The 23,936-nt window shown below is 43.4% G+C and overlaps 1 protein-coding gene across 4 annotated transcripts in view; it reads left to right on the forward strand.

Moving 5' to 3' along the window:
• The window catches only part of PPP1R13B (protein phosphatase 1 regulatory subunit 13B), a 182,480-nt gene that overhangs the window by 115,089 nt on the left and 43,455 nt on the right, over positions 1-23,936 (forward strand). For all 4 annotated transcript variants that reach the window (XM_082275547.1, XM_082275549.1, XM_082275548.1 and 1 more), the window contains exons 5-6: positions 19,817-19,918; positions 21,313-21,487. In XM_082275547.1, the coding sequence (XP_082131673.1) occupies positions 19,817-19,918; positions 21,313-21,487 (277 nt within the window). The remainder of the gene's footprint in view (positions 1-19,816; positions 19,919-21,312; positions 21,488-23,936) is intronic.

Genomic DNA, 23,936 nt, shown 5'->3' on the forward strand with positions numbered 1-23,936 from the left:
GGTGAACTGCCAACTCTACGTTTTCTAAAGTGGGTTTTCTGCTGTACCTTTAAGATTTTATGCCATTTCTTCTTGACTCCACTGATTACTAAAAAGTTATATATTTTTTTTCTTGATAAAAAAAAAAAAAATATATATTTTTAAAAGGTAATTTGCTTTAATTGAGATCCCTTCCAGTGTGTTTCCTGCATGCTGGTGGGCAGACCTAAAGCAGAGTGGAAATGTTTGCATGTTCCTCCTTGAGAATTTAGCCCCAGACACCTCTATTATCATGTCGTCTATCTCTGTCAATAAATCGGTCAAAAGTGACTTCTGTAGCTCCAGCATATTTCTGTTGGAGCTGGTTAGAGCGAAGGCTGCAGATAATAACAAAATGTCCCCTTGGCATGTATTTCAATTTATATCTTACTACAAACTGATAGTTTGGAGCACCTATGTTTTAAACCAAATGTTCTAAAAAGGAACTGGAAACCACAGATCAATAATGGCACTTTTCCACTGCAAGTACCGGCTAGTACCGGCTCGGCTCTACTCGGCCCTGCTTGGCCCGGTTTGCTTTTCCACTGCGGTACCGCATGGTATAGTATCGGAACGGTTCGGTACGGTACGGTATAGGTTTGCTTTTCCACTAAAGTAGTACTAAAGTTAAGTGGGTGGGATAACAACGGGGTGGGTGTGATTCTCTGACCAATCAGTGGCTAGTAGTGACTGCATGCAAAGGATTGTGGGATATGGTACCAGTTTGGTACCTGTTGGAACCACAATCGAGTAGGTACTGTTTTTTCAGAGCCGTACCGTACCGTTCGGTTCCATGCAGTGGAAAAGCAAACCTATACCGTACCGTACCGTTCCGACCCTATACCATGCGGTACCGCAGTGGAAAAGCACAAAAGCGTGCCGAGCCGGTACGGTTCCATGCAGTGGAAAAGCGCCATAAATGTTGTAAAGGGCCAGTCCACCATATTCTTTAATAATTAGAGTTGGATAATTCACCATTTTTCATGTTTATCCTGGGTGGAGTTAGTGGCGAGAGAAAGTATGAATGTGGCTTGGTTGCGTCAAATATGAGGTTCCTGTTTGTTGTCTGTAGAGTGCTTCCCAAAATCCCGATCTGATGCTGAGGCCCCACACTTGACATGCTTCCTACTGTTCAGCACATGATGCCCCAGCAGCCAAATGCCAGTCTGGGACATGGTCACCTGGGTGGGATGTATTTTTGTTCTTTTCAGAATGATTTTACAGGTATCTGGGGGGAGGGGGTGTTGAAGAGCATCTTATACCAATCTACTGCTTTAAAGTGTTTGTAAATCCTCACATATACCCAGTGAAGTGACCGGCCTCAGGTGATATACAGAGATGAAACCTATCCTCCTACATAAGTTATACCCGTTTAATCTGCAGTTTTCTCTACATTCATTCAAAGTCAGTCTATTTTTCTCTACATTCATTCAAAGTTAAAGTCTATTTTTTTTAAAGCTTCTGTAAGAGTTCGGAAAAAAGGGACAAAGAGCGGAAATTACACTCTGCAGATCTCAGTGAGATGAGCTCTGAGAGCTGATTGGAGGGAAGAGACACCCCCTCCCCCCTATACACCGCTCACAGGAGCAGAGCTGAGGCTGTCAATCTGCTGGAGGTCCCTCCCCTGTCACCATTTTTCTCTTGGTGTCAGGAAAACTTTGTCAGAAGTGATTCATGCTGATAGAGGAATGAAGCAGCAAACAGAAATGACTTTGGTGCTCTGAATGGAGACAAGTAGACACTATAGACAGATATGCTTTGTTCATATTTCATGTCTTGAGGTTCACAACCGCTTTAAACGTGACTCATTATAGTAGGCATAGTGGTCAGACAACATGTGTTTGCAGTAAGAAAAAGTGTTCGAATCAATAGCTTCTAGCCAGCAACAGCTGACCCCTTCCTCATTGAAATTATTGGTGCACAGTGGTGGCTACAAAATCTAGTCTTCCAAACAATCCAGAATAGTCTGCATGCAGGATTGGCTTCTGTCATAATTTGTCATAGCACACTGAGGTTTTTCTATAAACTTTTGCTTGCAATTATTTGATTCTCATTTTTCTCCTAATTTTTATTTTTTTTAGAAGCCTTAGGCTGTATTAAACCTAAAATTGAATATATTACAGCTTACCAATCATAAGTGGTGGCTGCATTAGTTTTATTTTTTTTAGGCATTTTTGCTTCTTTTCACCTGGCCAGTAACACATCTCCTGTATTAGAGTGCCTCCACTCTGGATAAAGGAGCACAGGGGCACCAATGGACAGCAGCATTGTAATCTGGGGAAAGGGAAGTGTTAGAAATACTAGCATACTGTTTCCTTTTTGGGATAAAGGTTTTACATAAACCCCGATCATTGTAACCACTTGAAGACCAGGCATTTTCTGGCACTTTTTTTTACATGTAAAAAAGTTTTTTTTTTGGTAGAAAGTTAGAGCCCCCAAACATATATTTAAAGCAGGGGCCCTAGAGAATAAATTGGTGGGTTTTACAATTTTTTTTATGTTGCACAGTATTTGCGCAGCTTTTTTTTTTTTTTTTTTTTTTTTTCACGCAGTTTGTTGGGGAAAAAAAATACACTTTTTTAAAAAAAAATTTTAATGCAAAAACACAATACATAACCCAATGTCACACAACGGTGACAAATGACATAAATGTTACTATACATAGGCCACGCTTTTAAAGCCTTTACAGGTTAACACTTTATATGTATAGAGTCATGTCCATGATCCGACGTTTGTGGCGATACCTCACATGTGTGAGGCAATCACGGTTTGCGTGCGGAACCAACTCGCACGTTCACCTTTGTGCGCTAGCATGGGGGTGACTTAAAAAATTTTAAGCAACAGTCTAAAAAAAAAAAAAACAAATTTATTTTTTTCTTTCCCGATCACCTTTATTGCTGTCGCAAGGAATGTAAACATCCTTGTGACAGGTACTCTTTATGGAGGGATCTGGGGTCAATAGGACATCCAGTCCCTTGATTGCAATTGAAAGCATTCAAAACTCCAAGATTGGCTTTTTTGAATACATTTTAAAAAATGGCGTCGTTAAGATGACTGTAAACTGGAAGTGATGTCACGTCATCCAGGTCACCATCGTGGCAACCCATTCAAACTATCTGGCGGATGTGCCGGCCAAAAGCTGGGGTCTCCGGGTGGAACAGGAGAGCCTGAGAGAGCTGCCCCCCCCCCCCCCCCCCACTGCTTGCAATAATCAAGTGGCTGGTTAGCCGCTCCGGTTGTTATTACAAGAGAGCCTACCATTGGCTCTAATAATGGGTACTGGGGCATCACCCTGGTACAACCACTTGAATTCAGATGATGTACCAGGTACGTGATTTGGGGGCAAGTGGGTAAGCACCCCTGTCAGTGGAAAATAGTTTATCTCAACCCTGTACCTGGTTCATTTACAGAACAGCTTGTTCTGTTTAACAGCCTTATTGGCCAGATCACCAAGTGAAAATATAGTAAGGGAGCCTATAAAAATAAAATTAATGCAGGCAGCACATCTAAGAATTGATCAGCTGCAGTATAATGTTTGCTTTGGGATTTAACACAGATTAATCTTTGCAGCTTTTGAATTGAAGTATTGTAAATTATAGCACTTTGAAAAAAAAATCCCAGGTGTAAAAAGCCCATGTACCAAAAATAAATGTTACTTGGGTCCCTGGTATTGACATGTTGACCGCATTGAAATTAATTAAATTGTCTGTCTTTAAATGACTGTCAAAACTTTGTCCGAGCCCACAACGGCATTGTTACAGCGAGTGATTCACACAAGTTGCAAAGAGGTTAATCGCTTTTATTACAGATCCTGCTCCGCATTGCTGTAAATAGCAGTATGGCACACCTTACTGTATTGTCTATTTTATGTTTCCTTTTCTCTCTGCTGTGGGTAGCACCCTTTTCAAAAGGTGACTTTTCTGTTCTGACACACCTTTGTGTATTTTGCTTTTGTTAATACTATACAGAAGCATGTAAGATACAACTCTGTGCACATACGTTAAAATACACATACTAAAGATATAAATTGTAATGCTAACATAAGCTTAGAGGGTAACTATACAGAAATAATTGTGCGTTTCAAATATGTTACCTCTATAACCACTTCTGGATTGGCAGGTTTTACCCCCTTAATGACCAAGCCATTTTTTGTGATACGGCACCGTTACTTTAACTGACAATTGCGTGGTCGTGCGACGCTGTACCCAAATAAAATTGATGTCCTCTTTCCCCACAAATAGAGCTTTCTTTTGGTGGTATTTGATCTCCTGTGCGATTTTTCTTTTTTTTTGTGCTATAAACAAAATGAGTGACCATTCTGAAAAAAAAAAACAAAAAAAAATTACTTTCTGCTATAAAACATTCCCAATAAAAAAAAAAAAATTGTAAAAAAATCACAATTCTCTTTCGTTCATTGATGGGCATAGCTCCTAATCTTCTTAACCATTGGGTTATACTGCCCTCTACAGGAGTAGGACGCTAGGCAGAAAAAGTCTGGCTACTCCTATGGGCAGTCCCAGGGGGTATACTCCCTCTCTGCTATAGTTACTCAGTTTTTTTTTTTTTTTTCTGCCAAGGACCTAGTTCCTTGCTGGGCTCTCTTGTCCTTGCAATTTTTTATTTTTAGATAGATTTTTTTTCTCCTGTTTTTTTCCTACGAGATCTACAATCAACTGCCAGACTGGGCGATGGGCTGGAGAATCTAGATCCAGTGGTCACCCCAGTCTGCCAGGTAGCGCGCGCAGACCTTTGCTCCGCGCTAGGTTGGCCGGGACATAGCCCCATCAGACGGGGGCTGGCCTGCTCCCGGTCGCATATGACTGGGTCTCGCCCGAGTCGCAGCATTCCTCCTGCCAGACACCCCCCCCCCCCCCATTTCGATGGAGAGGAGGTTCTGTCTGGAGCAGTGCCCGTCTGGTTCCAGGTATAGCAAGTAACTGTCCCCCCCTCTTCCCTGGAGGGTTTTGGGGTGTACGTGGGCATCTCCCTTGGACGGTCAGACCCCCGGGTTCCCCTCCTGCCCGTTAGACACCCCCTCATTGATCTTGTGGTCCCTGTGGGCCATCTCATCCCCCATCCGCCCTCTCCATCACTTATGCTGGGACTGTGGGGTGGTCTGATCCACTTCCTGGGGTGGGGGCAGGGGGTTCTCACAAGCCATCCAGAGCAGCAAAGGTTTTTCCTGTCTACTCCTGTTTTGAAAGATTGGTCCCTAATCGATTTGCTATGTGGTACCCTTATGAGGAGTCCCTTCTAAAAAAGCGGACTGTTCCACCAGTGGTGGACCCTCTGGTCTCCAAATTGAACAAGACAACCATGATTCCAGTTGAACACAGCCTTTAAGGATCCGGATGACAGGAAGGCAGGGGCTGTGGCTCGCAATATGTACACTGTGGCTGGTTCGGCACTAAGGCCGGTATTTCTCATTGCCCTGGTGTTGCAAACTCTGACCGAGTGGGCTAAGCTTTTACGCTGTGACTAGGAGGGGGAGCAGCTCTCTCCTGCCTTTTGTTGAGCTGGCAGACCAGTTGTTCAAGGGACTGCAGTTTATTTGTGATGCCTCTTTGGATGCAGCTCCCCTAGTCGCTAGGCTCTGTTTCAGCAGTGGTCCTTCGGTGTATTTTTTGGCTCAAATGCTAGTCTGCGGAGATCACCTGTTTGGAGCTACCCTGGATGACCTCAGTAAGGGTCTCACAGGGGGGAAGAATATCTTTTAAGGGCAAGGACCCTTGTCATAGACGTGGGCCATCCTTCTCTGCTAATACGTTTTTTTGTCCCGACTGACAAGTGATGAATCCAAGCGAACTTGGTCTAACAAGTCGAGAGGAGGCTTTTCCAGACCTACGGACAAGGCTCCTTCAGCATGAAGGTGCGCCCTCACCTGTATCGGGGGTAGGGGTCGACTTGGTTGGTTTTCAGACCCGTGGACTTCCCTGGTACAAGACAAGTGGGTCCTCAAAGTAATTTGGTCCGGCTACAAGATCGAGTTTCATTCTTACTCTCCGAAAAGGTTTTTCCTTCCAACTTGCGCCTGTCCCTGGACCGCTTACAGGGTCTTTTTGGGGCAGTGCAAGACCTGTTACTTTAAGGGGTGATTTTCCCAGTTCTGACATGGGAACGTTTTTCAGGAGTTTTACTCAAACCTGTTTACAGTTCCCAGGAAGGAAGGCAATGTGCGTCCAATTCTGGACCTCAAGGTGATGAACTGCTTTGTAGTGGTGCAGAGGTTCAGAATGGACTTCATTCGCATAGTGGTGTCATCCCTGCATCAGGGCGATTTTCTTGCCTCTATCGACATCAAGGATGCTTACCTTCACATTCCAATATGTGCCGGTCACCAGAGCTTCCTCCGCTTTGCCGTGGAAGAGGAGCATTATCAGTTTGTGGCATTACCCTTTGATCTCGCCTCTGCTCCTCGGGTTTTCACAAAAGGGTTAGCCCCGGTGCTAGCATTGTTACGCCAACGGGGGAGTGCGGTACTGGGCTACTTGGACGACCACCTCCTGCAAGCGGAGTCTCCTACTGCTCTGGTGGAAAACCTGGAGATCACCACACAAACTCTGAGGGAGTTCGGCTGGTTTTCAAAAGTCTGCTCTGGTTCTGTCCGCAAAGCTGGACTATCTGGGTCTGACTCTGGACTGGGCCTTAGCCAGAGTGTTACTTCCTCTGGACAAACTCCAGAAATTGCAGGCTGCAATTTCCCTTCTGCTGTCCAGTAGATGGTCATCCCTCCTGACTTGCATGCTGGTGCTGGGCCTGATGGTGTCTACCTTCGAGGTGGTTTCGTTGGCACCGTTTCATACGAGGTCACTGCAAAGGGGGAGATTCTGGGCAAATGGGACAAGAATCTGCATTCTCTGGAAAATCCGATCCAGCTAAGCCGGGGAACGAAGGAGTCCCTGATATGGTGGCTTCTTTCTCTGGCGCTTTAGCTGGACAAATCCTTCCTCCCCCTATATCGGACAGTGGTCACCACGGATGCCAGCCTGTCTGGCTGGGGAGGCATCCTCCACACTAGAGTCCAGACTACTGATCATTGTCCTGGAACTCCGAGCGATCAGACTCTGCCTGGAATATTGGATGGATCGTCTTCAGGGATGTCCAGTGCGCATTCATTCGGACAATGCCACGGCCGTTGCTTATGCCAATCACCATGGGGGCACGTGAAGTGTCCTGGCGGCTCCTGAGGTAGCTGGCATTCTAAGGTGGGCAGAATGTTTTGTTCCAGCCCTCTTCGTCGTACACATTCCAGGGGTGGAAAACTGGCAAGCGGATTACCTCAGTCGGCAGGTGTTGGACCAAGGGGAGTGGTCCCTTCATCTGGAGGTGTTTCATCAGTTGTGTCTCTGGGTGGGGCATCCCCGAGGTGGATCTGTTGGCATCTCGGCTCAACAGAAAGGTGCAGAGGTTTAAGGCTCTGTCACAGGATCCTCTGGCGGATGCCACAGACGCGTTGGTTGCCCCCATGGGGTAAGTATTGTCTAATTTATGCCTTCCCTCCTCTCAAGCTTCTGCCAAGACATCTACGCAGGATTGAGGCAGAAGGGATTCTGGTCATCTTAGTGGCCCCGGACTGACTTCACTGGGCTTGGTATGCTAAGCTGGTATGGCTGGTCGCCGACGTTCCTTGGAAGCTTCCTCTCAGGGAGGATCTGCTGTCTCCAAGGCCAATCTTCCATCCTGTTCGCTGGCTTTGACGGCTTGGCTGTTGAATGCCAGGTGCTGAAGGATTGAGTTTTGTCTGAGTCGGTGAAACCAATGCAGTTAAAAGCTAGGAAATCTACTTTTAGAAAGATCTACCATCCTACATGAAAGACATACTTCGCATGGTGTGAGTCTCTTGGGGTTCATCCTCGCTCTAACCCAATGGTTAAGAAGATTAGGACCTGTGTCCATCAATGAACATCAGAGAAAAGGATTTTACGATAAGTCAAAAATCCCTTTTTTTTTTTTTTTTCTTCATCGTTTTAGGCCAATATGTATTCTGCTAAATATTTTTGGTAAAATAAATCCCAATTAGTGTATATTGATTGGTTTGCGCAAAAGCTATTGTGTCTACAAACTAGGGGAAATATTTATTTTATTTATTTTTTTTTACCAGTATTGACGGTGATCAGCGATTTTTAGCAGGACTGCGACAATGTGGAGGACAGATCGGGCACCTAACTGAAATGTTTTACACTTTTGGGGAGACCAGTGACATCACTAGAGTAATCAGTGCTAAAAATATGCACTGTTACTGTACTAATGACACTGGCAGGGAAGGGGTTAACACCAGGGGCGATCAAAGGGTTAAATGTGTCCCTAGGGGTTCTTTCTAACTGTGGGGGATGGACTTGCTGGATGAACTTGCTGGATAAACACAGAGACCTGTGTTTCTAAATAGGGGGAACACAGGATCCCTGTGTTTATCACTGACAGAACAGCGGTGTTGTGTTTAGGCAAACCGGCAATCTGTCTCCATGGGGAGCGATGGTGGGTGCCCGGCAGGCATCTTCCCTACCCACTGATTGGCTCCCCCTGTGGCCAATCGAAGCGCGTGCCCCCACTTGCTGGCCCGCGAAATGACATACAGGTACATCATTTCGCAGGACAGAGCCGACCTGCCGCAGTATAAGTACGGCAGCTGGTTGGCAAGTGGTTAAATAGACCAAGCATACCAAGTAGCTCTATAACCTTTTACTTCTGCCTTTTCTTTGTTGTGTTTTGAGAATTTTCATCATGGAATCAGACCAATATTAAGGGTCCATTCACACTAGCGCGACTTGGTCGCCTGACAAGTCGCGGTCGGTTGCTCGCCATTGAATAGTACAGGACCCGTTCTAATAGGAGCGACACAAGTCGCTCTGACTTAGAAAAAGGGTCCTGTACTACTTTGGGGCGACCTGGAGGCGACTTGCATTGACTTCAATTATATGAAGTCCCTGACTTCACAGGTCGCCCCAGCAAGTCGTGTCGCGCCAGTGTGAATGGGAGCTAAAACTTGTCTTGTTTACGTTTAGTATCACACTGTCTGCACTATGACCGCAGACAAGGACTGGAAATTAGGAAAGCTGCGGATTACCTAAAGCTTCGGGTTATACACTCACCGGACACTTTATAAGGTACACCTTGCTAGTACCTGGTTGGACCCCATTTTGCCTTGCCTTCATTCTTCATGGCATAGATTCAACAAGGTGTTGGAAACATTCTTTAGAGATTTTGGTCCATGGTCCATATTGACGCGATAGCGTCACGCAGTTGCTGCAGGTTTGTGGGCTCGATGGAGATCTGGTGACTATGGAGGCCATTGGAGTGCAGTGACCTCTTTGCCATGTTCAAGAAAGCAGTGGTGAGATGATTTAAGCTTTGTGACATGGTGCATTATCCTGCTGGAAGAAGTCATCAGAAGATGGGTACACTGTAGTCATAAATGGATGGATATGCTCAGCAACAATACTCAGGTAGGCTGTGGCATTTACACAATGCTCAATTGGTACTAAGAGGGCCCAAAGTGTGCCAAGAAAATATCCCCCACACCATTACACCACCACCACCACCAGTCTGAACCGTTAGATGTGTTATGCTGGTATTCAGCATACTTTGGTTGTAATGTTTGGTTGCTTGAGTTACTGTTGCCTTTCAATCATCTTGAACCAGTCTGCCCATTCTCCTCTGACATCAACAAGGCTCACTGGATATTTTCTCTTTTTCGGACCATTCCCAGTAAACCCGAGAGATGGTTGTGTGTGAAAATCCCAGTACATCAGCAGTTTTTGAAATACTCAGACTAGCCCTCACTGGCACCAACAACCAAACCACGTTCAAAGTCACTTAGATCCCCTTTCTTCCCCATTCTGATGCTCGGTTTGAACTTAAGGTCGTCTTCACCACGTCTAGATGCCTAAATGCATTGAGTTGCTACAGTGTGATTGGCTGATTAACAATTTGTGTTACCAAGCAATTGAACAGGTGTACCTAATAAAGTGGCTGGTGAGTGTATATCTAGCCAGTTTGTCATTTTTCACGGTACCTGTACATGTAGAACACATTGGGGTTGATTTACTAAAAGTAGAGCGTGCAAAATCTGGTGCAGCTTTGCATAGAATCCAGTCAGCTTCCAGGTTTTTCTTTTTTTTTGGGGAAAAACTTAAGGCCCCATTCCACACCCCTCAGCATTTTATAGTTTGATGTTAGAAGCTCCAAAACGCTGGAGGAGAAAAAAAAAAAATTTTTATTCTCTATGGAGATGGTTTACATGGCCACTCCAAGTCGTCTGAAGCTCAAAGTTCTTGAGCTTTCTATGTAGCTCAAATTGGGCAGATTTGCGTGTTTTTGGCGCATTTTTATTCCCATGGAAATTTAATGGAAACACACAATTTCCCACACTTTTTTTTGTGTGACTTTCTGCTCAATTGAAAAAAATTGTGCGACTTTCTGCTCAATTGAAAAAACAAATAACTAAAAATCATAAAATAAATATGTAATAATAACCCCTAACCCTAAAAAGATCACATTATTATTATTATTATTATTATTATTATTATTATTATTATTATTAATCTAATATTTTTTTTATATTATGAAGAAAAAAAATGTATTTTGTGTTTAGGATGTTTATTATTATTTAAAGGTTAGCAGTTAAGATTTGGAGTTAATTAATTTATTTATACATTTTTTTTTAATGTGTTTTATTTTAGCCCCCGTTCACACTGGGGCGACCTGTCAGGCGACCTGGTCGCCTGACAGGTCGCCTCGCATAGAGAAGCTGTGGACCCGTTCTAATAGGAGCGACACAAGTTGCTCCGACTTAGAAAAAGGGTCGGGAGCTTCTTTGGGGCGACCCGGAGCGACCTGCATAGACTTCAATGTTATGAAGTCCTTGCCGGCCGCTCCGAGGTCGCTGTGCGAGCAGCGCGCAGCGACCTGTAAGGTAGCCCCGGTAGGTAGCGTCGCCCCAGTGTGAACGGGGCCTTACATTAATGTATTTTATTATTAGTATTAACACTGTAACACTAACAAGTAATATATATTAAGACAAATATAATATTAACCCCAACTCTAATCCTAACTCTAACCGTAACTCTAACCCTTTACAAAAAAATAAAAATAAATAACCATCATAAAAAAAATAAAATAAAAACTGATGGAAAAGCTAAAAAAAAACCCTAAAAACAGATGATGGTGTTCTCTATTGTCTAATAAACCTCCAAAGCTCCAAAACGATGTATAAAACCATGTGAAAAAACACTGGAAAAACACTTGGACGCTACGCTAAGGTGTGAATGCAGAATTAAAGTGTTTAGGTTTGACCTTATATTATATGGTTTTGGTAAATCTAAAGGAAAGTTGTACAAGAAAATTGTATAATGTATTGCCAGCCTATCACTTGTATTTGTATATAAAAAGGCTGGGATCTTCTTTATTATCATTATCATTTCAGGACTGTAATTTGAGATTTCCAAAGCACCGTGCAGAGATTACTGTGGCTTTCCTTGTTGCTCTGCATGTTCTCTTCTGCCAGTTTCTTGCTCCACTGAATTTAACTGAGCAGTAACATTATACAGTTTGGCATTGCTCTGGTTCATTACCTACATTGATGATGTCTTAGAAAAGGAAATTGATTCCTCAGGCTGTGTCAGTGATTTCCTGTGAGCTTGGCTCATTCTAATGAGGAAATCCTCTTCATGACTTCAGTTTATTCACCGCATGTGTTATTCTTGCTGCTATATTTAAAACCATCATGTCTGAGCTGGAATTCATTTTATTAATCGCATGCCAGGTTTTCTTGTATCTGCATTAAATCCCATCTCCATTATATCGGACAATGGGATTTTCCTTCCCTGAATTTAAAAATATCTTCTTTGCTCTAATCTTTTTACAGGATCTCAGAGCCTAACAAAAGGTGTTTTTTATTTTTTTACATTTTTGAATAGAGTGAAAAAGAGAAATAAAATTCTGATTAATTTGAATCAGTTGACCTCATTGGGGTGATGTACCTCCTGTCCCTATGACACCTGTAGAAGAAATGGGAAATGCAGGCATCACCAGGACTGGAAGTCTTCAGACGACTATAAAAGCATTGGCAGAAGTTGTAATACTTAGACTCTTCTAATACTTCTACACTCTGCTAAAAATGTATTTTTATCCGTGTGCCTGTTAGAACTTTCCCATTCTTTCCTGTCAAGAAACACCGCAGGGAAACGGCAATGAAAACCTGTGGGGGAAAAAAAATCCAGTATTCCTCAATAGAACCTCCAACTTTTTATGGGGACATATATGCAAAAGTTCAAATACAAAAAGCATCATTCAGTCAATATTTGGGGGCACAAAGGGCACCTTATTGAAGATAACAGAAAGGGGTACTTCGTGCCTCTGAAATGTTGGTGGATTGATGAATTCTGCGTTTGAACTTTTGCACATACGACCTTGGGGAAAAAAGTTGAGGTTCTGTTAAGGAGTACTGGCATTTTTTTCTTCATTTATATCATGGTATTTCCTTTGGCCATCCACTTACCAGAAAGGCGTCCAAGGTATTGATGTGGGATGGATTGTTTCGTAATAAAAAGCGGACAGAGGCTTCAATTAGAACTGGAGTTGGGTTTTAAAGTGTGCATTGTGCCCAAAGATGAGGATAAGTTGTTGCACTGGTGAAATAGTAGACAGGTGGGATTTTGTGTCAAAAATTTATGTAGAGGGTTCTGTAATTTTGAGATTGGATAAACTGACTCTGGATGGTGTTTGCGTGGGGCTTTTGGTACTATAAGAGTCGGTTCACACTGGGGCGGCACGACTCTGTACTACTTCGGGGGCGACTTGTGCATTCCCATGCACCATGACTTCGGAGTGACTTGCATGGACTTCACATAATGGAAGTCTATGCAAGTCGCTCCGAGGTCGCCCCGAAGTAGTACAGGACCCTTTTTCTAAGTCAGAGCGACTTGTGTCGCTTCTATTAGAACGGATCCTGTAGCAGTCAATGGATCGCGAGGGAGCGCGACTTGTCAGGCTGTCAGTCGCGCTAGTGTGAATTAAAGTAAAAATTATCCAGGACTCTCAAAGGTGTACTGACATGGCATGGTTGATCAGAACCGTGTCCGAATATGATTGTCCCACTTCCCTGTTGGACTGTGCTCCCACTATACTTGAAAGGAAGTGTTACCGGGCATACTTATGTCATCACCTCTGCTGGGCAGACCACTGAATTGTACCTGGCTCCAAGTGAGCTGTGCTCCAAACCAACTCTTCTAAGTGGGCCTGGGTGTACAATACAGCTTAACCGTGCCTGGTTCAGAAGGCTTATGCTACACCAAGGGTCTCCAGACTATCTAAGCAAAGGGTCATTTTACTGTCCTCCATATTTTAGCAGAGCCGGACAGTGACTAGTGGGAGTAGATGATGGCTCAGGCTTAGTGGTCAGTAAAAGTAGTAAAAAAAAAAGTACACAGCACCCCTGTGGTTAGGAGGAGGAATAGTGCCCCATCATTAGTATTAGTGGGAGAAATGGTGGCCACATCGTTGCTGTCATGGGGTGAATAGTGCCCCAGTATTGGTATCAGTGGGGTGAATAGTGCCCCAGTATTGGTATCAGTGGGGTGAATAGTGCCCCAGTATTGGTACCAGTGGGGTGAATAGTGCCCCAGTCTTGGTATCAGTGGGGTGAATAGTGCCCCAGTATTGGTATCAGTGGGGTGAATAGTGCCCCAGTATTGGTATCAGTGGGGTGAATAGTGCCCCAGTATTGGTATCAGTGGGGTGAATAGTGCTACATCCTTGCTGTCAATGGAAGGAACAGTGCCCCGTTGGTTTCAGTTGAAGGACTAGTGCCCCATCATTGGTTTCAGTCGAAGGAATAGTGCAATTTTAATGATGTCAGAGGAAGAATTCATGCTCCATCATTGGTTTGTGGGAGGAATAACACCCCACTGTTGGTATCAGAGGAAGTAATTGTGCCTTGTATAAGTCGGTGGAATAATGTCTCAAGAGCTGGATAAATGCAAACAAAGGGCCACATCCGACCCACAGGCAGCAGTTTGGAGACCACTGTGCTACACAATCTAACCGCACTAAGGGGATGAACTGTGCCCAGGCATCGTTAAACCACCTATTGTGAGTACACCCTAACTTTTAGATGGAGTAGGGAATGGTCCTTGAGAGGTTTCAAACTCGATGCACCCCACAGCGACTTGGTGAGGTGTGTTGTGGAAAAAAAACGCTGTCTGCTTTTTACTCGGCACACCTTTAACCCACCTCAGCGCTGTGCTATGGTGTGAACAGGGCACATAGAGAGCACATGTTTTGCACATGTCAACGTATGTAGTGTGAATGCTCCCTTAACACTGTACAAGAAGTATTAAATGTGATGGCCAACCTCTTGTAAACCATTTATTAAATTAAATTGATTATTTTGCCACTTCTCTAACTTCAAACTAATCTAACTAACTAACTTCTAACTAATCAAATTTGTCAGAAACATGGATCAGCCATGAAAAGGTGAACTTGACTGCTACATTTAATTTTTAATATATACTGATCAGCCATTATTTTAAGACCACCCACCTAACATTAAATAGGTCCCCTTTTACTGACAGAATAGTCCCTTTTGCCTCCAAAACAGCCCTGACGTGATCAGGCATGGATGCCACTAGATCTCTTAAGGTATGCTGTGATATCTGACACCAAGCTGTCAGTAGTGGATCCTTTAAATCCTGTAAGTTGGGACCTACATGAATTGGACTTGTTTTTTCCAGCAGGTCCTGCAGATGTTAGATTGATTGAGATCTGGAGAATTTGGAGGCCACGTCAACAGCTCAAACTCATTATGTTCCTCAAACCATTCTTGAACCATTTTTGCAGTGTGGTCAGGCACATTATTCTGCAGAGAGGCCGCTGCCATCAGGGAATACTGTTTCCATGAATGGGGAATACTTGGTCACAAAAAATTTTAAGTAGGTATTACGTGTCAAGTAACATCCACATAAATGGCAGGATCAAGGTTTCAGGCAGGACGTGTCAAACACCCCAGTAGGTAAACCGCAATTAAAACCTGTAGAAAAAAGGCCAATACCCCTCAATAGAACCCCGACATTTTATGGGGTGTACTTGGGGGTTCCATTAAGGGGGGTACTTGGTCAGCAAAAATGTTTGTGTAGGTGGTACATAAGTAGAAGGCCTCAAGGTTTCCCAGCAGAACATTGCCCAAAGCATCACTCTATCTGCAGGCTTGCCTCTTCCTATATTGCATCCTTGTGCCATCTCTTCCCCAGGTAAGCGTCACACGCAACCGGCCATCTGCATGATGTAAAAGAAAACGTGATTAATCAGACCAGGCCCCCTTCTTCCATTGCTCCGTGATCCAGTTCTGATGGTCACATGGCCATTGAAAGCACTTTTGGCTGTGGACACGGGTTAGCATTGGCACCCTGAACAGTCTGCGGCTACGCTGCCCAATACACAACAAACTGCGATGCCCATTTTTTCTGCTTTCAGCACCTCAATTTCAGGAACAACATGTTCACGTGCTGCCTCTTATATCCCAATGTTCTTCCCTTAACCTGTCAGTGGTCATAATGTTATGGCTGATCAGTGTAAAGAGCAAGACACCGTCAGTTGCCTGCTATTATTTAATACTCCATTCTAATTTTACTAAAGAAGTGATTTGAACAAACCAGGGGGGCAGAGGATGTGTGGCACTAAATCTGGATGGGTGGTGCTAAACCTAAGGGGTGGGGCTTAATTTAAAGGTAAGCCACGCCCATTTCCTTTTTAGTGCATTTGGCGTGATGGCTTATACTTAAAGAAGACCCCCCCTTTTTTCTTTTTTTGCCCCAGATTACCTTCTTCCAGGACTTGGGTCCTGCACTGCTGTCTTGTGTGATGTCATCAGGATGCTAACCACTCTTCCGGGTTCAGCAGGCAGGCCACCGATGATGCGCCACTAGGGCTGTCCCCTCCTCCTTTCTGAATGGAGGACTAGGACTCCTGGGATATGTGACATGTATGTCCCCAGGAGGTACAGGGAGCACAGTTCACATCATTCACCTAGACGAGTGACATGCATGCGGAGTGGGACAATAACAAAAAAATAAAAATAAAAAAACTCGAAACATACAAAAAAGTGCTATTAGTGAAGATGAAGGAACTTTATTTTCAGGTTAAAGATCCTCTAAAGCCCCGTACACACGTACCGATCGTCGTCATACAAACGTTCGTCTTTTCTCCCCGGGATGTCGATGTCTGTTGAAAAGTGCAAAGACAGCACAAGAATTTTGTCCGCCGACTTCAGCTGACTGCAGAAGTGATGTCATGTAATGGTTAACTTTCCCTGTGTTTTTTCTTTTCTGAGCATGCCCAGTCTTGCAAATCTGCGGTCTGTCGGCTGATTTCTGTACTGACTGGCGAACAATCCGTTCTGGTGTCGGCATACAAAAATTTTTATGTTTGCAAGAAAGACTCTTGTCCGCAGAATGTGCGCAGACAGCTGTCGGAGGCACCATACTAACAAGCGTACAATCGGCAGATCTTTCGTCCGCCGACGTTTGTATGACGACGATCGGTACATGTGTATTTTCCATTTACTTCATATGCTGCCATGACTGAGGGAAGTTTTTAAGAAATTGATAGAATCCGTACGTTTTATTTTTTTTTCTTTCTTTCCGAAGAACTATTGCAATGCTAGGAATTGCACTGCTGAGTATTTTGGTATGTCATGAGGTTTCTAGGTAGTCATCTGCTTTAAATATAATCAACCGGTTTTTGTTTAGACAAAAGTTTTCCATCTGTGTCATTTGCAACACTGCCATCTGTAGTCCAGAAGGTGGTACTGCAATAATGACTGAGCTACAATGACCAACAGAGCATAGGCTACCTTCAGTGAAAAGTCAGAATGAAATGTCAGCATAATCTGCAGATAAAATCAGCTAAACTATGTGCAAATATCAACGTTCCTGTACAACTGTAGGCAGGCCAGCCTCTCCCACCTCCCTATTGGTCATTGAGGGTGCCTGTTAGATTACAGAATACAATCGCATAGAAGGGAGCCGGCTTGCATATGCATCTCAAATCTCAACATCTTGATTTTTTATTTTATATTTTCAATGAATTCTCAAAAGTAAACTACGACACAAAATGGGTTTTATTGTTTGATAGTGACATGGGTTTTAAAGCAGCAATAAACCCGAAACCAAAAATTGAATATATTGCAGCTTATTAATACTTAGATGTGGTGGCTGCATTCATTTTATTTTTTTAGTTTTTACCTGGTGACTTGGCCAGTAACCTACCTCCTGTATTAGAGTGCCTCCACTCTGGAGGAAGGAGCACAGGGGACACATTTGGATAGTAGCATTTTCAGTCTGGGGGGGTTGTTAGTTGTATGAACAGATTTAGATGCACTAACAAAGTGAAGCAGAACTCTGGCTCATGTTGTAGTTACACAAACAGTTACAGCAGCCGTTTTTTAAAAATTTCTTCTACATCTTCAGGACAGCTTGTTCTGTTGATAAACAGCCGTACTGGCTAGATCACTAGGTGAAAATAAAAGTAGAGCCTAAAGAGGAAAAGGAATGCAGCCATCACATCTAAGAATTAGTAAGCTGAATATAATGTTTGCTTTTGTTTTATTACTGTTTTAAACTGTGCTTGCGGCTTCGCTCCGTCCTCCATTTCATTTTTTTATACACCATGGAAAGATGGGAACCAGCAAGATTAAAACTGCAGCAGTTGTGTTGCTAAAATAGCAAAGAAAGACCCAAAGGGATGAAAATGTGTTTTGGACACCTGAGGAAACATAAGGCCTCGCTCTAGTTTTTGTACATAAAACATAATTAGGCATTCGCCTCTAGAGCCAGAGGCGAATGCCTTGAAACGCGTCAGCGTCATCCAATTAGGACAATGGACACTTGTATGGACTACTCCTGACACTCAAGTGATTACATTTGATATGATCGTTTTTCACCTCTGTTTGTGTGTAGCCATTTTTATGTATCATTAATAAAGCCAATATTGAGGATAATACGCTAGGTCGGTGCGCCCTTCTTTGTTTTTTTTTTAGTTTGCAGTACTTTTGGACTACCCCAGTCCTTTAGGGCAGTGGTCCTCAACCCTGGCCTACAGGGCCCACTAACAGGCCAGGTTTGCAAGATAACTTAAATACATCCCAGGTGATATCATTTGCTGCTCAGTGATTGCAGTATTCTAGTCTGCATCTCCCCAAGGTAATGCTTAAAATCTGGCCTGTTAGTGGGCCCTGAGGACCGGAGTTGAGGACCACTGCTTTAGGGCAGCAAGAGCTCAGCCATCCGAGACTCCATATGAGAGTCCCGTGGGAAGAGAAGTCGGGGAGCTTGGATTTTGAGCGTAGGAGAAAGGTGTTTTGGAGCAGAGTAATTCAACAGGTTTCCTTTAAACTGGGGACCATAAACTCATTACATTCGCTCCCCTGTTTTTTACACCACTTCCACACATCCTAGATGTGTTCAGCCCGCCAGTGCCGGGACAAGGTCATCCAGCGCCCAGGGCAAGGATGCAAAACTGCGTCCTCCCTTCCCTTAGGTTTAGGGTCAAGGCGCCCCCCCCCCCCCATCCCTGCAATAAACCATTGCACCCAGGGCAACCGTCCCTCCTGCCCACCCCTTGTCCTGCCCCTGCAGCCCGCACAGATATCACATTGGGAGCAGTGGCTGTGTCCATGCAGCTGCTGCATCTCAATTGACAGCAATGGGACCTTATGGAACAACTGTGCATCCCCGAGTCGGTAAACACAACCCTCCATGGGTATGCGGTTATGTATGCTCTGTATGAAAAAGGCCTTAAAGTGGATCATCACTGCATCTGAGCACTACAAACCAAAAAAATATATTTATATTTAATATACGAAGCAAACTCCCCCATCTATCCATCCCTCTATGCTTTTTTTTTTTTTTTTTTGAGAAAACGCCTCCCTAGCATTTCTGGCCATGGCCATTTGATTTGAGGGCAAATGATTCATGTAGCATTTACTTCCTGGAGTCCATCTACCTTTAGCTCAAGCATGCATGCAAGCGAGTGTGTCTAGCTGAAAACTCCTGGACTCTCGGGATGTATGATATAATTTGCCTTGAAAAGAAACCAGGAAGTAACTGAAGAAATGTAAAAAAAAAAAAGTCTAAAACAAGTAAATATAATAACATTTTCTGTCTGTTTACTAATGCTAGCACCATGAGGGTTATAAAAAACAATCTATGTTGATTGGGAGAGAAGTTCTTCTTCTTTAATCACAGATATCAGAAAGAAGAAGAAAAAAAGATATCTGGCCCCTACGGATATATAAGATATGTGACTCGCTCCCATTGCTGGTGCTTGGTGACATGGAGTGTACAGGGGGCTTTGTGCCCCCCCCCCCCCCAGCAGGGAAATGAAGTTAAAATATCAGTTTTTGAGGCTGGTATTGAGGAAGCCTGCATGGGCGAAGTAGACATCATTTTAATGTCCTTTTTTGCTAGATAATCTGCTTTAAACCTCCAACATTTGAATTGAGGTGTACGTCTGAAGGGATTTTCTAGATTCCCATAGTGATGCTGGAATCAGAAGAATGTTGGACAGCGGAGGAAGCTGAGTTTTAAAGCAGATTATCTAGTTACCTTTTCCAGAACTTCTCACCTGAAGGAACGTTCTGGGGTTGTTCTTTGAATGGTATGGGAGGCTTTTGCACCCAGCACGAGGAAATAAGGAGAGAATGTTATTTCGTTAAAATTTATTACACCTCATTTTCAAATAATGTTGTGTTTTTGTAATTACTCCAACATTCCTTTACCATTCCTGTATTCTTTGTCCTGTGTAGGTGGGGAACCCACGTGTGGAGCTGACTATCTCAGAGCTGCAAGACATGGCCTCCCGCCAACAGCAGCAGATCGAGAACCAACAACAGATGTTGGTGGCTAAGGTGAGCAAGTTCAATGCTTATGTTGCATCATACCGCATGGAAATAGAGCTCTTTATGGCCAGCTTAAATCTGATTTTTTTTTTTTTTTTTTTTGTAACAATGGTAGCAGAAGAAAGAATTTACTTATTTTATGCAGGTATTGCATAGTGACAACAACTTACAAAGCGCTTTACATATATTGTACATTTAAACTGGTCTCTGCCCTCAAAGAACTTACATTCTAAGGTCAATTTAGGCAGGAGCCAATAAAGCAGCCCATAGATTATGCAATTTTCTTTCCTTCCACACACAGTGGGAGAAAATCAAATTGCTTGATTCCCTCATCAACAAAGTCAGAATTGTTCCCACAGTGCTATTATGTTCTGCCAGCAGGGAGCCCTCCTGGCCAGCAGAACACAATGATTACTGCTAGCGGCTATAGCCACTGCTAGTAATCGCATGTAAAAAAATCAGGCAGGCTGGTTTGTATCCAAGCTGATTGATTGACTTGGGTACAACCAGCCTGCCCATCGATGGATTGAATCTCAGTCCCTGGTGAACCAGCCGAGATTCGATCGATCTATGGCCGGCTTAAGCCTACCAGCATGTCTTTGGAGTACGGCAGGAAACCCACGCAAGCACAGGAAGGACATGCAGACTTCATGCAGGTAATGTCGAGGTTGTAATTTAAATGATTGACACCAGTGCAGTAATGCAGGAGTGCAGCAACCACTAAACCACGGTGCTTCCCCATCTTGTTTTTCTTTTCTTTTTTATTTGCCATACAGTAAAGCCTTGGATTGCGAGCATAATTCGTTCCGCAAACATGCTTGTAATTCAAAGCAACTCGTATATCAAAGCGAATTTCCCCATAAGGAATAATGAAAAGCTGTAATCACATTAGTAGGGGGGGAATAAGTTGGAATAATAACTTGTTCTATAGACTTATATAGGTGTGATGGTCATGTGTCCACAAACGTAACGCCATAGATTTTGAGTGTATGTGACGTCAAATGTGGCCGAAGCCATGCCAGTGACTGAAATCACAGGACCTTGGCATAAGTTTCAGTTGGTTTAGTTGGCAGCCATTCTCCTCTGCTATCTCTGCCTTTCTGCTCACAGTTAACATTCCTTTATTATCTTTTCAGCTCTTATCTCTGTTTACTTCTGGGTCCACAGGACTAGACAACAGGGAGCCATTTTGCTCCATCAGGAAGAGGCTTCAGGCCACAGGAAATGGCAGACAGAGGAAACCCCACAGATGTGTGGGACTTCATGTTTATATTGCTGCTATTTGTTTTCCTGTGTGTGCCAAACTGCCAGCTTTGTTTTATTTCTGTGTAATCATGAAAATGACTTTCCTGTACCAGCTAATACGTTTTTTTTTTTTTCTCTCTTTTCTGCTGGGTTGGCAGGAGCAGCGTCTGCGGTATCTAAAGCAGCAAGAGCGCCGTCAGCTGCAAACTGTCTCAGAGACCGAGAAACTTCAGAAGCTGAAGGAGAGAGTGGAGACTCAGGAGAACAAGCTGAAGAAGATTCGAGCCATGAGAGGACAGGCGGACTACAGCAAAGTCATTAATGGGAATCTATGTAGGTCATTTAACAAACACATTTATGATACAAACATAAAATGTATTTGAAAAAATGTTTAGGCCTGCACACTATTTTTCTTAAAATAGAACTATGGGCAAAACGTTTTCATTTTGGATAGCGCAAGGGAGGGTTATAACCCCTGTCATATTTTTTTTTTTGTTCGCCCTTTATATCCTATTGCGGAGATTTCCCTTCACTTCCTGCCCAGCAGAATGTGAGAGGAATTTCTCGGGGACCCCCAGGTCAAAAGAACTAGTGTTCCCCATTGGATGATTTCCCCTCTATTATTTTTCTGGGGACAACCCAAATGTGGGATTTGCTTTCACTTTCACTTCATCGGACAAATGGAGAGGGTGAATCTCCCTTGTGGGGGTGTTCTAAAATTTCATCGGACCTGTGAAAATTCCAGACCCTCGTCACTTCCGGTGACGCTACGTCACCACCAGCTGGTGCGCACAAGACATTTTCCAGGTCCGATGAAATTTTAAGACTTCGCAAACACCTGACTGAGAGGAGGTGAGGCTAAGGCACCTGATATGTGCGGTCCGCCGACTCCACTTCCGGGTCTATGCGTTCCAGACATAGATCTTCTTTTTTTTTTTTGTTGTTTTCTTTTCTATCATTCCACACATTTACACACTTCAATGGAACGGAAAGGCGGACACTTTTTTTTTTTTTTTTTTAAGCACATACCAACACACTGTGCAGGGGTCCAGAAGCACTGCATTTCCCTTTTCTGCTTAATATAAATACTAATTATCATTACGATGAATATTAAACATTTTATTATTTCTCTCGATGTGTGTAAGGGAATGTGTGTAAATGTGTGGAATGATAGAAAAGAAAACAACAAAGAAAAGATCTGTCTTGAACGCATAGACCCGGAAGTGGAGTTGGTGGACCGCACATACCCGGTGCCTCAGCCCCGCCTCCTCTCAGTCATCTGTTCACTAAGTCTTAAAATTTCATTGGACCTGGAAAATGTCTTGTGCGCATGCGCACCGGGGCTCGCACCTGCTGGTGGTGACGTAGCGTCACCGGAAGGGACGAGGGTCCAGAATTTTCACGGGTCGGATTAAATTTTAGAACAGGGGCACAGACAGAAATACATATCTGACAAGCATTCTGTTCCCTCTCCACTCTACCTAAAAAAAAAAAAAAAAAAAAAAAAAATATATAAAAAAAAAAGTTTTGCCCTTAGATATACTTTAACTTGGGCCCCTTGCAGAAGACCTTCATTCCAGACCTTCATCCATGACCGCACAGGGCCCTAAGGCTACGTTCACATGTTAGCGGACCGCGGCAGAATCACTGCGAATCGCGGTAACATCGCGCAAACAAAATTGCGGGTCGCATGACGCCCCAAAGAAGCTCTTGTACCTTTTTTGGGCATCATGCGACCCACGATTTTGTTTGCGCGATGTTACCGCGATTCGGCAGGCGGAAATCGTGGCAACATCGCACAGCGTTTGGGATGCCATTGCAAATCAACGGCAACACACAGGCGTCCCGCGATTTGCAATGATTTCCGGATCGCGGGCAGAATCGCAGTGATTCTGCTGCGGTCCGCTACGCTAACATATGAACGTAGCCTTAATGCGGGTTTCTACTTGGTAAAGCGCTCAGCTCCCATTGCACCACAGGCTGCTAGATGCATCTTTCACTCCCGTTCACACTGCTAATAGACAGCCCTGTGTGCAAGGGGCCTTAATTTGAAAATATATCTAAAAGTTTTTTTTTGTTTTTTTTATATTTGCACAGAATATACAAAAAAGTTTTTTTTTGTATTTGCTATATTAGCATTCAATAGCATTTGCATTAGGGAGATTTGACTTTACTTTGTATTGCAGAGACTTAACTCTTGATCTTGATTTTTCCAAATTGAGAAGTCACCTCTGTTATAGTTTCCATCCTTCAGAAAATTTACCCTCCGTTCTTCTGTTAACCCTGAACTTTGTATTTCCAGTCATTTCTATCCTAGTGACAATGGTCATCAGAACATAGGGCACAATATCCTCAGTGGGTGTACAGACAGCAATAAATACCCAGCAGGATTTTCTGTAATTACCACTCTATCCAAAATTATATAGGAAAGGTTTGTTCTTGAATAAACATTGGGGTTGATTTACTAAAGGCAAATATACTGTGAATTGCAAGCCCACTTGCTCCAGAGCTTGGTAAAAGAGTCAAAGCTTCACTTTGCAAACAATACTCATTCATATGCAAGGAAAATAAAGAAAAATGCATAAAATTCAACATAAAAAAGTATATCTGTGAATAGACTGCACAATAGAAATCAATCACTATATAAAACTACTTGTACAAATGTCCTATGTTTACACATACAAATGCTGTGCTAATTCATTCAAATGGTTCTATAATAGGGCACGGATGTTTGCAGGAATAACGTGATTCCATCAGTACAAAAATCAATCACATAGTAAGT

The sequence above is a fragment of the Pelophylax lessonae genome (genome assembly GCF_965119305.1).
Source record: "Pelophylax lessonae genome assembly, chromosome: 13".
Classification (NCBI taxonomy): domain Eukaryota; kingdom Metazoa; phylum Chordata; class Amphibia; order Anura; family Ranidae; genus Pelophylax; species Pelophylax lessonae.